Source organism: Rhinopithecus roxellana, chromosome 8, assembly GCF_007565055.1.
Source record: "Rhinopithecus roxellana isolate Shanxi Qingling chromosome 8, ASM756505v1, whole genome shotgun sequence".
NCBI classification, from domain to species: Eukaryota; Metazoa; Chordata; class Mammalia; order Primates; family Cercopithecidae; genus Rhinopithecus; species Rhinopithecus roxellana.
In genome coordinates, this window is record NC_044556.1 from 109,487,894 (window position 1) to 109,502,938 (window position 15,045).

The window sequence follows — 15,045 nt, forward strand, 5'->3', positions numbered from 1 at the left end:
CTTTTTCTTTCTTTCTTTTTTTTTTTCTTTCTTTCTTTCTTTCTTTTTTTTCTTTTTTCTTCCTTCCTTCCTTCCTTCCTTTTCCTTCCTTCCTTCCTTCCTTCCTTCCTTCCTTCTTTCTTTCCTTCTTTCTTTCCTTCTTTCTTTCCTTCTTTCTTTCCTTCTTTCTTTCTTTCTTTCTTTCTTCTTTCTCGGAGTTTCGCTCTTGTTAGTAGAGATGGGGTTTCACCATGTTGGCCAGGCTGGTCCCGAACTCCTGACCTCAGGTGATCCGCCCGCCTTGGCCTCCCAAAGTCCCAGGATTACAGGCGTGAGCCACCGTGCCCGGCCCTCATCCCTGTTTTATATTCATCCTTCTTGTCAGACTTCTCCCCCAGCTCTTACCTGTATTTCCCTAGTGCCACGGGGGTCACTGCCTGAAGATTAACTATACGTGATCCCTGACAAGTTATTTAATGTCTTTGAGCTTTAGTTTTCTATCTGTAAAGTGGAGACAATAGTAGCACCTCCTTCCTAGTTGTTGTGAGGGTTCAGTGAGTTAATCTGTGGGTTACTGTGTCAGAGCAGTCCCTGGCACACGGTGAGTGCTGTGGAACTCTCAGCTATTGGTTAGGATGTGCATTCTCTTTCGTAGCCGTATTTCTCCATGGTGTACTCTATACTTATGATCTAAATTTTCTTTTTGCTGGCTCACTTCTGGAGTTTCTTCTTCCTCTTTTTCTCCTCTGCAAGTGCTCTTATTAAGGTCAAGGGGCTTCTTTTTGTCCAGATCTAAGACTCTGCTTATTCTCTCAGCCTTCTGTAATATTTTATTTATTTATTTTGAGACAGAGTTTCACGGCTCACTGCAGCCTCAACCTCCTGGGCTCAAGTAATCTTCCCCCAAGTAGCTGGGACTACAGGCATGAACCACCACACCCACACCCCAGTAATTTTTTTTTTTTTTTTTTTTTTGAGACTGAATCTCACTTTGTCACCCAGGCTAGAGAGTGCAGTGGCACAATATTGGCTCACTGCAGCCTCCGCCTCCTGGGTTCAAGTGATTCTGCTGCCTCAGCCTCCCAAGTAGCTGGGATTACAGGCATGCGCCACCACACCCAACTAATTTTTGTATTTTTAGTAGAGACAGGGTTTTGCCATATTGGCCAGGCTGGTCTTGAACTCCTGACCTAGTGATCCGCCTGCCTTGGCCTCCCAAAGTGCTGGGATTACAGGCGTGAGCCACCGTGCCTGGCCTCCCAATAATTTTTTAAAAATTTTTTGTAGAGATGGGTTCTTGCCATGTTGGCCAGGCCACCTTCTGTAATATTTTAAACTGTAGCAACCTGGCCAGGCTCGCACCTTTAATCCCAGTACTTTGGGAGGCTGAGGTGGGAGGATCACTTGAGCCCAGGAGTTGAAGACCAGCCTGGGCAACATAGCGAGACCCTGTCTCTATTAAAAAAAAAATCAGCTGGGCGTGATGATGTGTACTTGTAGTCTCAGCTGCTTGGAAGGCCGAAGCAGGAGAATCACTTGAGCCCAGGAGTTTGAGTCTGTAGTGAGTGTGATCGTGCCACTTCTCCAGCCTGGATAACAGAGCAAGACCCTATCCACCCAACCCAACCCAACCCCCCCACCCCACCAAAAAGGAAGACAAAACTGTGGAGATTATTTTGCAGCCAGAAGCACCGGGGTAGGGGACAGTAAGGAGGTTACTGGAGAAAGGGAAGTGGAGATGAGGAGGGAAAGGAGGGAGTGGGAGGGAGACATTGGCTGGTTGGCTGAGCAGTGGAAGGCTAGTGATGGCAGGATTCTGCAGTGGTGAGGCGTGGGGTGGATGAGTGCGACATGAAGCTGACTGTTACAAAATAAGCCATTTAGAAGAAATACTGTGATTAGTGAAAGGAAGTCTGGAAATAGAATGGTTGAGAGTGGCAAAGCACCTATCAATTTTGTTCAAGATAAGGAAGATACTTGAATATTTCAAGGCAAAAGAGGAAATAGCTAATAAAGAAAAGAATGAAGATACTGAGAGGGAGAGGTAAGCATGTGAAGAGCAAGAGCTGAGTGTGGAAACGAAAAACTAAGCGGTAGATTTGCTTCATTGAGGAGGAGCACTTTTAATTTCTCCAAGTCTAAGAGCACGAGGCAAGAGCTATAGGACATTCCTCTAAAGTGGTACAAAGTCAGCGACTGTAAAGGTGACATGAGGATTAATCATACCACCCAGTGATTGTGCAGTTCACATCTGTTGAGTGAAATGGGTGATAAGGACGTTTTCTGAGATGAAGGGAGTGAGTACTTTGGAGCTTGAGGCAAGAGATGCTCCAGAATAGCTGTTTTGAGGGAGTTTGCCAGGAGGTCAGCAGACGACTGAGAGGATTGTTAGGCCACAGCCAGGACAGATTTGATGTTGGATGGGGTGCATCTGTAGTAGGCCATGGTATTTTATTTTATTTTATTTATTTTATTTATTTTATTTTATTTTATATTTTTTATTGCAGCAGTGCTTTGCAGGAACAAAGAAAGTGAAAATTAGAGATGTTCAGGGTTATGGATTAACAGGAGGCGGAATGGAGGGTGAAGGGCCCGGAGAGTTCAGGGTGGTGACAGTGGGCATTTTGAGTGGCTGAGTGTGGAGGATTGAGCAGCCGTGTGTAGATGAACTGCCGAGCACAGCTCCACGAGTGAGCCTAGGCCATACTAGTGGAGGAACCACGCAGCCAACCCGCAGAATGGTGGAAAAGAATAAGCCCTTGTTGATTCCGTCCCTCTGTGGCAGGCAGCTTGTTACGCCGCAGTAGAGGATGCACGCCATGCCTCGTGTTGACTGTGCACAGCAGGGAGCCTGAGGCAAGGGAGCCTGGCACAAAAGCAGAGGTCAGTCAGATGGAGAAACTGGGCAGGTGGAGAAGAATAGAGGGGGTCTCTAGGGGGCACCCAGAAATATCCAGCACATCAGTAGAAGGGCAGGTTTTTGAATGTGAGAGTGAGGAGGAGGCTTGCCATCTTGAGATATACGGGCCTGGCAGCAAGTTGTGGTGATGTTAAGTACTAGAGGGAGCCCAGACACAGCTCAGACTGTCTCTTTTCTTCCGTCCCTGTCACTCTCAGCAGAGGACCTTGCCCTGTGCTACACAGAGGACAGCGAAGTCTTTATATGCGAGTTTCTTCATCATCCCATTTCCAAAGACAAACTAGGGCTACAGATAGGAATTGTATGCTACAGATAGGAATTGTATGCTACAACTTGAGAGAACAGATAAGTCACATTACTTTTCTAAGTCCGATTAAATCTTGTACCCCTACTTGTCAAGACCAATAAAAAGTTAGCAGTTTTTGTGGCTTCTTTTAGTCTCTTATATTGTACAGTAAGTTTTCTCTTAACCTTTCAATCAGTTGTTGTAAACTGCACCTTTAAATGAAATGATATATAGCAAGTCTTTGAATAATGTTGTTACAAAGTTAATGAGAAAAGAAATGGTTTTGTTATATGTCCTTGTGCTTACAGTTGCAGTTTCTAAGAACCCATCAATGATACTCAGAGAAGACTTGCTGTTCTGGGACCCCAAGGCTTAGTGCAGTCTCTGGGAGAAAGTAGAGAGAGGAAAAGCATTGTGTTCATGAGCTGTCTAGGCCTGAGACAGGGACAGCATCCATGTCGTCTACACGAGGCCCAGCCACAGGGAGCCTTAGCACAGCTTCCAGGGCCCCAGAGGTCAATGAGGACATTCGCTTTCCACAAGAGGAAGGAGGCTCGTCAGTGAAGCAGAGGAGGAGAAAAAGGTGGGTGAGATGTAGGTGAGCTCGTGGAGAGGAAGGAAGCTTGTCCAGTGCAGTAGAGGAAGAGAAGAAGGTGGATGAGATGTAGGTGAGCTCGTGGAGCAGTTTGTGGGTGTACAGGGTGAGTTCTTGAGGAAGCCATGGTTATTGTTCTTTAGGCCACTCTGGCCTCATCAGCAAAATAATCTGCCTTTTTTTCTTATATCATGAGGCCTTTGTTATTCGAGACTAGAGAGAAAGAAGTTGCTTACTGCCTGGAAGATGTCCCATCATGTGGGCTTTGTTTTCTGTGGTCTACCCGGGCAGGTGAGACCGTAGCAGATTTGCTCAGCAAAGAAGAGGATGGTGATGGGTTCCTCAAGGGGATGTGGAAAGCGGGAGAGGGAAATTTCCTGTGATCGGGAAGAACTTGCCGTTCTCTTCCATGTAGCAACTTGCAGGTGGCAGGACCTAGGATGGGGGTGGCTGCGAGAACACTGAGCACTAAGTGGCCCAGGCCTTCTCACCTTCTCCGGAAGCCCACCCACCCAGTGAACAATGCCCTTATCAGCCTGAAGCCCACCCACCCGGTGAACAAGGCCCTCATCAGCCTGAAGCCCACCTACCCGGTGAACAACGCCCTCATCAGCCTGAAGTCCACCCACCCGGTGAACAACGCCCTCATCAGCCTGAAGTCCACCCACCTGGTGAACAACGCCCTCATCAGCCTGAAGCCCAACTACCCGGTGAACAACGCCCTCATCAGCCTGAAGTCCACCCACCTGGTGAACAACGCCCTCATCAGCCTTCTTTGCAAGGGCTCATTCCCAGTAGCATTGAAATATGCTTGCGTCTTTCAGGTTTTCAGTATCAAAAAAGAAAAAACATCCTCTTTAACACCATGTTCCTCTCCAGACACCCCTTCCCTCCCCTTTACTTCTGTTTGTTTTTGGGATTTTTGTTTGTTTGTTTTTTGATGTGGGGGTCTGTGTATGTTGCCCAGGCTGGAGTGCCGAGCGCACTGGCTGTTCACATTGTGATCTCTGCTCACTGCAACCTTCACCCCCACTTCCCCCGGGCTCGAGCAATCCTCGCACCTCAGCCTCCTGAGGAGCTGGGACTGCAGGCACCTGCCATCACACCTGACTTCTCCCCTTTACTTCTTGATCCACTGCAATCTAATTTCTCCTCCACCTTCAACAGAGACTGCCCTTGTCAAATCAGAGCTGATCTCCTTTTTTTACTAACTCCAGTGGATATTTCTCAGAATTTACCTTCCTTGACCTCTCAGCAGCATTGGAAAGCCAAGGATGACTTTCCATTTTCTTTTTCCTTAGCCTCTGTGCCACGGCCTTCTCCTGGATGTTCACTTCCCTCTCTGGCTCTTCTGCTCCATCTCTCATGCAGGTTCCTCTTTCTTGGATCATTCCTTGAATGTGGGTACTCCTCAGATCTCTTCCTTGTCTTTCCCAGCCAATACATTCTACTTAGAGGAATTCTTCTGCTCCTGTGCCTTCATGACCAGATCCACGTCTCCAGCCAGATCCTTCTCCTGCACTTCACACTCTTACGAGTATCAAGTCTGTGGTTTGATTTTACCCCACTTGTAAGCCAGTAAGTTAGCTTGTTACTGTTCCATGGATGTTGGCACAAGACTTGAGACTCCTGGGTCAGTGACAAAGGACTTCATTCCTCTTGGCACAGCAGGCAACATGAGCATCAGCTTGTGGGTGACAGTTTCTCCTGCCCTCACCTTTTTGTGGTGATGGGCCCAGCTGGATGCCTGCACAGGCAATGGTTGCCATTACAGAAAGGGAACAGAGCTTTCAGAACAGAGAATTTCGGGGAACAGAACAGGGGATATCTACTGCTTTTATAGCAAGCAGGAAGCAAGCCTGCTGTTTGGCCTGGAGGGAGACATTGCGTCATCTCTCGAGGCTGCTCACTGCGACGTAACTCTGAGAGATGGTCAGGGTTTTCATGGCATAACCAGCAAGAACAAGCATGTTGGAAATTCAGCATGTCCCAGATTGAACTCTTCATCTCCCTCCACCCAAACTTTTTTACTTCCTTTTAAAATTTTTATTTTTATTTATTTTGCACATTTATTGGTATTTCTTTTAGAGACAGATCTCACTCTGTCACCCGGGCTGGAGTACAATTGCAGGATCATAGTCCACTGTAGCCTTGAACTCCTCGGCTCAACCGATCCTCTCATCTCTGTCTCCTGAGTAGCTGGGACTACAGGCACATGCCACCACACTCAACTAATTTTAAAATTTTTTGCAGACATGGTGATCTTGCTGTGTTGCCCAGGCTGGTCTCGAAATCCTGGCCTCAAGTGATCCTCCCACCCTCAGCCTCCCAGAGTGCTGGGATTATAGATGTGAGCCACTGCGCCTGACCTGTTTCTCCTTCCGTTTTCTGAACTCAGTGATTGATGCAGTCCTTGATATTGGTAACTCATTACCAACTGATAAGAAATTCTTAACTCTTCTGACCTTCCTCTCCCTCATGAAGTCTGACGACTCCTTCCAGCTCTCTCTAAGGTTCATTTGCTCTTCCTGCCCCTCGCTGCCTATCCCTGGGTCAGACTGTGCTTCTCTTACATGTTTAAGACCATTATAGCCTTTTATCATCCAGCCAGAATATTCATTTTATGAAGTTCTAAGTTGTTTTATTTAAAAATGTTTTTAGAGACAGGGTCTTGCTGTGCTGCCCAGGCTGGAGTGCAGTAGCCATTTACAGGTGTGTAATAGCTCACTGCAGCCTTGAACCCGTAGCCTCCAGCCGTCCTCCTGCCCCAGCCTGCCTAGTAGCTGGGACTAAGGTACTTAATTTAAAATGTATGTATTCATTTGTTTGTAATACAAACAATTCAAAAGGTAGATGGTGAAAGGACTTCCTCCAGCCTTTGCCCCTGCCACCCACTCTCTCCAAGACATTCTCCACCCTCCAGTGAATGTTACCAGCTCTTGGTGTATCCTGTCAATACTGTACCCAAGGTAGACATTTTATACTCAGGTTACTCAAGTACCGTATATGAGACTGTGACACAAATTTCTACACCTTACATTTGCTTAATAATTTTTTTTTTTTTTTTTTTTTTTTTTTTTTTTTTTTTTTTTGAGAAAGACTGTCACTCTGTTGCCCAGGCTGGAGTGCAGTGGCGCCATGTCAGTGCACTGCAACCTTCGCCTCCTGGGTTCAAGTGATTCTCCTGCCTCAGCCTCCTGAGTAGCTGGGAGTCTCTCAGAGAGGAGCAAGGAGGCTTCTGTAGCTGACGCAGCACAGTAAAATTCTCACTTTCTCCTTATCTGCTCTCTTCTCACAGTCTGACTCCTGATGGAAGCTCTTCCCTAGAAAAGCCCTGTGCAGAAAGAGTTTGCATAGTATATCATTTTCCATTTTCTGTTAGCCACATTTTTTTAAGTAAAAAAGAAACAGGTTGTTGAAAGAAAAACTTTAGACGAATGGAATTTAACAGAATTTAATTGAGCAAAGAACCATCTGAGAATCAGTTCACCTCTCCAAGAAAAGGAAATGGAAGCGAGGTGCAGAAGCAGCTGGCCTAGTTACAGCTCGAAGTTGGCCTCCTTTGAACAAGGTTTGAAGCATTGGCTGTGATTGGCCGAAACGCTGTGACTGGGGCATGAGTAGGTTATGTCTGTAACAACATCCAGTTAGGCTGCAGTTCACTATATATGCAGAAACCTCTAGGTCAAGCTTAAAACATGTAAGGAGGCAGCTTTAGGCTAAACTTGTAGGTTGGTGCAAAAGTAATTGCAGTTTTTGCCCTTTTAATGGCAAACCCGCAATTTCACACGAACCTAATAATTTAACACAAGTAAAATTAATTTTAACAACGTATCTTATCTAACCCAATGTGTCTAAAATGTTATTTCAACATGTAACCAATATTAAAAATTATTAATGAGCTATTTTGCGTTTTCTTTTTCATACTAAGCTTTTGAAGTCAGTGTGTATTTTACACTGGCAACACGTGTCCATTTGTAGTCATCACATTTCAAATGTGTAATCGCTAGATGTAGTTGGTGGCTGCTGTTTGGTCTAGCGTGGGCCTAGAATTTGTCTTTTCCCCCATCTTGTCTCCTTCAAAAATCTTTTTTTTTTTTTTTGGTAATTAAAAAATCGAGATACCATGGTTGTACATATGTATGAGTTCCGTGTGCTATTTTGATACCTGCATACAATGTGTAATGGTCAAGTCAGGGTAATTGGGGTATCCATCACCTCAAACGTTTATCTTTGTGTTGGGAACATTATAATTCTTCTCTTCTTACTGTTTTGGAAATAGAATAAATTATTGTTAACTGTAATTTTCCTACTGTACTATCAAATACTAGAACTTACTTCTTCTATCTAACTATATTTTTGTTCTTATTAACCCAATTTCTCTTTGTCCTCCTTTTCCTCTTCCCTTCCCAGCCTCTGGTAACCACCATTCTACTCTCTACCTCCCTGAGACCAACTTAGTTAGCTCCAATCAGTGTGAGAATGTGAGATTTGTCTTGCCCTGCTTCGAAACTCTTGCCTGCATAAGTGTGAGAGTGTGCGATTAGCCGGGTGCGGTGGCGCACATCTGTGGCCCCAGCTACTTGGGAGGCTGTGCTGGGAGGATCACCTGCGTTTTGGGAAGTCAAGGCTGCAGTGAGCCGAGATTGCATCGCTGCACTCTAGCGTGGGCAAGGAAAGTGAGACCTTTAATAATAATAATAATAATAATAATAATACCTTTGCTATATGAAAGAAAAAAACAAGAAAACAGGGAAAACGAGGAAATATACTTGATGTGAGGGTAGTACTTGTTTTTTTGGCCCTTCATTTATGAAGAAGAAAGATCAGTAAGTGAAAAGAATCCTGTATTCCATAGTTACTGACTTTCGATTTTACTTTCAAGTTGATACTCATTCTGCAACCTCTTTCAGTGAAGAAATTTAAAATGTTTTCTTTGTAAAATAGGGAGTAAATATAATACCGCTAAAATTATCCAGAATGGTAAAGAAATTAACTATTCTAGTTAAGTGAATATTTGTGAAATTAAATTAATTTTCAAACATTACAACTTTAATTTTAATAATTTTGAATGGAAGTATTTTGTAATCAATTACACATCCCCGTCTTAATATTCAGAGAGTACTGAATAGCATTTATACTTTTCTTAGGTTATTTGTGGAATTGAACTACATTATGATGGGGGAAGGGAGAGGTGAATAACTAATATTTATTGAGTAGCTGCTCTGCCAGGAGATGTGCTTTGTTTTATGATAGCTCTTCTTATTTAACCCTTAGTGTGTCCCCCATCCTGGTTCTTAGTGTTTGAAGGAAGTCACTGTGTTTTACCTACCAGGTAGGCTTATGTGCACATTGATTAGGTAGGTGACCTCTCCAATCCAGTAAGTCACAGAGCTGGGATTTGAACCTTAGTGGTCTGGTGCTAGAGGCCATGCTTTTAACACTCTGATACTAATGTCAACTTCACCGCAAAACTCTGCGGTAGACATTATCATCCCCATTTTACAGGTGTGGAAACTGAGGCTCAAAAGAGTTAAGTAACACTTAAAGTCAGTTGGTACATGGCCAACGTTTCTTTTTCTTTCTAGAACTTTTTTATATTGGCTCAGGCAAGGCGTTTGCCAGTCAGTGAAGCCATTTCTTTCATATTTCTTTGGTTCACTTAGCCTCCTTTTTCTCTCCCCAAAAAACATCTTTTATAGTCATGAGGCAATATTGGAGTGATTTGGTTTCCTACGTTACACAGTATGCTCTGAGATAATTTGGAGAAACATAGCCTTTTCAGAGTTTATATTCTAAAACCATTGAAAACTTTTTTTTTTTTTTTCCCAGAGAGATCGGAACAATCATCAGGTCATTAGGATGCTGCCCTACTGAAGGAGAGCTGCATGATCTGATTGCAGAGGTGAGTAGGGTGAAAAAGTTTCATTCAGCCGGCTCTCTGTGTGACAGCTACTCCTTGTAATTAAAAACAATCTTTACCTGAAACTAAAAAAAAAATGCCCTGAACTACTGAATGTGCTCAGTGGAAATACTAGGATAACTATTCATATTAGCCAACCAACAAAATCTGAAAGAGTTAAGAGCAGATCTTGAAGAAATGACTATGAACAAGTAACACAACTGATCAAATAAAGAACCCACTGTGGAAATGATCCTCCCTGTAAAATCAGTTGAAGACAGGCCAGTAGATGCAAGGGGCTGACCGTATGCAGAAAGGCTATTGACAGAGGCAGTAAGGAATTTTTATTTATTTGGGGAAATAAAACTAACGTTTAGAACAAATGATAAACAGAATAAAATATTAAGAATGAACTTTACGTTGACCAGAGAGTCTAAGAATTTTAAAAACGAGTCATGTGTAATAGTGGAGAGGAGTCCATGAAGAGAAGGATCCCATAAGGCAGTGGATGAGCAGCCCGAGATGAGAGCGCTTCATGCTCCGTTTGACTTTCCAGAAAGATCTCTGATCTCGTTTCAAATCCAGCATTTGGTTCAACGACAGAGACTTTAACGGGGAAAAAGCTACCTGGCCAGGAGAAGAATCTTTTCAGAATTGCTTATCTAGGCACAAAGATTTTGGCGAAGTCTGGGGATGGCAAAGGGGATAAGAGAGACAGGGAAGGAAGTGGAATTTTATCTGTTTATTTTGCACCTAGCACGGTACCTGCTTGTTCAATATTAAGTTGGAGAGAAGGAATTGTGACCGTGGTGAGTCATTTAACCCCTATTGAGGATCAGTTTCTCCATAATAATAACTAGTTCAAAGTTTGCTTCAAAGATAAATGAAAGAAGGTATAAGAAGACATGTTTTGAATCCTAAAGCATCATGTAAAGTTAAGGAATGGAAGATTAGAAAGATGATTCTGCTGCACAGATATTAGCACCTTGGTGACCAAAAAGCAGTAGCAATGTTTTTAAGCATTTGGAAATGTTCGGTAAGGAATCTAAGTTGTAAGAACACATTGTTTTTACCTTTTGGGGTTCAATAAAGCTGTTTTTACCAAGAGTAAGAGAAAAAGCTTGTTTTTCCTGAATTGGTGCTCACATTAAAAAAAGATACTGATTATTGCCTTAAAGTGTATCTGCACAAAGCTGGAACTAGTGTTAGGGAGAAGCAAGCTGGCACCGTGGAAGAGGTAAGAACTAGAGGATGAATTTACAGCGAAATCATCATCGTCACATGCTCAGGATAGTAGTGGAGCAATAATGAAAACTACCTCCGAAGGTCAGAAAAGGAGGAGCTCTAGAGTCTGGTCCCTTTATGGTTTGTGTGTACGTTTTAATCTCTACCAGGAGTTAGCAAATCATGGCCCCTGGCCAAATCCTGCCCACCACATGTGCATGTAAATACAGTGTCACTGAAACACAGCTAAACTCATTTATTTTATGGTTGATATAGAACTACTGACTACACGGGCAGAGTTCAGTAGTTGCAACAAAGAACCTACGGCTTGGAAAGCTCAAGATGTTTACCATCTGGCATTTGCAGAAAAAGTTTGCCAATTCCTGATCTATGGGCTTCTGTGCCAAAGTAGACCAAATACCACATGTAATACTAGAAGATCTGAGTTCAAACTCCACAGTTACAATTTAGAGCCATGTGGCCCTCCATGAGCCACTTAATCCTTCAAAGCTTGGTTTCACATCTGCAAAAGGAGTATAATAATATGAAAGTGATTTTATGAGGATTAAATTTAATAACCGAGGAATCAACTGTTACTTGGTGGGCATGTAGTACATTCTTGAGTTTGCTTGCACTGCAGGTGGCTCTCTAGGATAATATCTCCACTGGTTTGGGCAATTAGCCACAGTGGGTGCTTAGGTCCTAAAGTTTTATTTTATTTTTACCCTTTTTTAGGGACATGACACAACCTTTGAGAATTACAGATATTTAGAATACTTATTTACCAATAGTGGCCACTGAGCTATTAAGCTCTGTAAATATTTTTCTGTATTTGTATACCAACACAATTTACTGTAATTAAATTATACTGATAAACAGCTTTGGGTATAACTACCTTTTAAAGAACTTTTCTAAATAAATGAGTGGGAAAAAAGCACATAAAAACACAAATTTGATGAATACAAGTATGTATTTGTACATATTTAAATACATTTAATAGTGAATACATACAAACACATTTAGAAAATCAAAGCTCCATAAAAGTCAACATCTAGGGGTAAATGTCATATTGCTAAATGTTCTGTAATAGTTTCAGAGATCAAACTATTTAAATGTATGTGTGTATATGCTTTAAAATTGTTCTATAAGGCTGGGTGCAATGGCTCACGCCTGTAATCCCAGCACTTTGGGAGGCTGAAGCAGGTGGATCACTTGAGGTCAGGAGTTTGAGACCAGCCTGGCCAACATGGTGAAATCCTGTCTCTACTAAAAATAGAAAAATTAGCTGGGTGTGGTGGTGTACACTTGTAATCCCAGCTACTTAGGAGGCTGAGGGAGAAGGATCACTTGAACTCGGGAGGCAGAGGTTGCAATGAGCCGAGATCGCACCACTACACTCCAGCCTGGGTGACAGACCAAGACTCTGTCTCAAACAAACAAACAAAAAAATTGTTCTATAAAAAGTTGAAACCTGTGTAAAATTCTCTGGTTGTCATGTACTTGAACTTTAGTGTAGACACATTCTTTTCTCTTCAATTTTTTTAACTTTCAGCCCTTTGCTTCCTGAAGATCAATTTCAAATCTGGTGTTTCTCTTGAAATAGATCATTTAAAAAATCATTTAACTTTGATCCATATAGTTCATATTCTATAAATAGCAACTTCCTGCAAATGCTTTCTGCCTTTTGGAATATCACAAAAACGGGCAACTGTGAGAAGGATTAGTGAAAAATCTTACTGACATATAGGCTACCAAATAATCCTTCTTTTAACATTAAGTTAGAGCCTTCTAGGGTCTTCAGGGTATGGGAGCTGGAAGGAGATAATGGCATTTTTTTTTTTAAGTTCTTTCTTTTTTTTTTTTTTGGAGACAGAGTCTCGCTGTGTCACCCGGGCTGGAGTGCAGTGGCCGGATCTCAGCTCACTGCAAGCTCCGCCTCCCGGGTTTACGCCATTCTCCTGCCTCAGCCTCCCGAGTAGCTGGGACTACAGGCGCCCACCACCTCGCCCGGCTAGTTTTTTGTATTTTTTAGTAGAGACGGGGTTTCACCGTGTTAGCCAGGATGGTCTCCATCTCCTGACCTCGTGATCCGCCCGTCTTGGCCTCCCAAAGTGCTGGGATTACAGGCGTGAGCTACTGCGCCCGGCCAGATAATGGCATTTTCATACAAATGGAAAGGTTATTTAGAGGTCTATGTCTTTTGAAGTTCCAACCTAAGTGGAATTATGGAGAACTTAAACTAATTACAAAGAAGAACTAAAAGATGATTTAAAAGTAAGACCTATGTTAGTCAGATTATTGACTCAGGCTTAGGAACTAAGACTGGATTATGACTTTTTATTGGGGTGATCATCTGCAGCCTCCACTTCCCCATCCTTGCCCTTTTTTGGTTGCAGATGTCAGGCAGCACCTCTGTTGGCTGCCCGTCTGTTTTGCTCCTAAGCATGCCATGTTCTGTTAACCATCTCCACCATTCCCCTTGACTCCCTCTTCAATCTGTCTGCTCATTACATGAGACCTCTTAACTTCTGTGCTCAAACCACTCTGCTTGGGCTCCGTTACCTGGGTATGGGAGAGCTGGCTAGCAAATCATTCCATGGATTTAACAAACCCAGGTCTACGATGACCTCATCTAGTCAACCCTGGCCTGCAGAGGACACCATCACAGACTTAGTGACACCAGTGCCTTTCTCACCAGCCTGATGCCCTTGGTGAGCAGTGCGTCTGCGCCCTCCCGTGGAACAGAATCCTCCGGTGAGTCTTCTGGCTCATTATGTACCCATTCTGCCCTCTCACTTCTGTCAGCGCGGTTTGCCACTTCACTCAGGGTTTGGTGTCACCTGTTCCAGGTCTCACCATAGCAGCAAGTTAGGTCCTTGGGTCCCTGAACTCCAGCCTAGCAACAGAGCAAGACTCCGTCTCAAAAAAAAAAAAGAGTTGAGATCTGGCTTTGTCACACAGGCTGGAGAGCAGTGAGCCACGATTGTGCCTCATTCTTGCACTCAAGCAATCCTCTCGCCTCAGCCTCCCAATGAAGGCAGGGTCCTTGCCATCTCCCTGGGTCCTTGCCAGAGTGTTAAGTCTGTGTCCTGAGAAAGTGCCTGAAGTTGATGAATTCTTGCTTATCCAGTTTTATATTCCAGGCCTCTTGGTCAAGCACTCTCATCCAATCCCAGGGGTACTGGGATCTCCTAGGGTCCTTGCCATCTCCTAGGGTCCTTGCCAGAGTGTTAAGTCTGTGTCCTGAGAAAGTGCCTGAAGTTAATGAATTCTTGCTTATCCAGTTTTATATTCCAGGCCTCTTGGTCAAGCACTCTCATCCAATCCCAGGGGTACTCCCCTAGCTCCTAGTTCAGGAGCCAATTCCTACCTAATTCCTTTTGCTATTTTAGTGTATAGTCTTTTTCTTTCCTTATTAGGCCCACCTCTCCCTCAGCCAGATTTTGCTGGGATGTAACACTTCATTATTGCCTGGAGCAGCCCATCGGAAGGATGGCCTTGGCTCAAATGTGCTGGCTAAGATCATCATTCAACTACATTTCCTGCAATTGTAGATTTAAGAGGTGCATTTCATTGGGAGGCTGAGGCGAGAGGATTGCTTGAGTGCAAGAATGAGGCACAATCGTGGCTCACTGCTCTCCAGCCTGTGTGACAAAGCCAGATCTCAACTCTTTTTTTTTTTGAGATGGAGTCTTGCTCTGTTGCTAGGCTGGAGTTCAGTGGCATGATCTCGGCTCACTGCAACCTCCACCTCCTGGCTTCAAGTGATTCTCCTGCCTCAGCCTCCCGAGTAGCTGGGATTATAGGCACCCGCCACCACCACGCCTGGCTAATTTTTGTATTTTTAGTAGAGGTGGGATTTCACCATGTTGGCCAGGCTGGTCTCGAATTCCTGACCTCAAGTGATCCACCCACCTTGGCCTCCCAAAGTGCTGGGATTACAGATGTGAGCCACCACACCTGGCCCAGATCTCAACTATTTTTTTTTTTTTTTTTTAAAAAGGAAGAAAATGGAATTTTCATGGCTGCCATAGTTGTCATCTGGAAGAGCTGTAATGCGAACCAGGTGTTCAGTGTCCAGTAGAATATGGGCAAAAGGAGTTGGCTGCTCTGTATATTTTATTTCTAAACTCACTAGT

At 43.7% G+C, this 15,045-nt stretch overlaps 1 protein-coding gene across 3 annotated transcripts in view; it reads left to right on the forward strand.

The window, feature by feature from the left end:
* EFCAB2 (EF-hand calcium binding domain 2) overlaps positions 1–15,045 on the forward strand; it is a 162,951-nt gene that overhangs the window by 89,944 nt on the left and 57,962 nt on the right. For all 3 annotated transcript variants that reach the window (XM_030936135.1, XM_010353287.2, XM_030936134.1), the window contains exon 4: positions 9,613–9,685. In XM_030936135.1, coding sequence (XP_030791995.1) covers positions 9,613–9,685 — 73 coding nt within the window. The remainder of the gene's footprint in view (positions 1–9,612; positions 9,686–15,045) is intronic.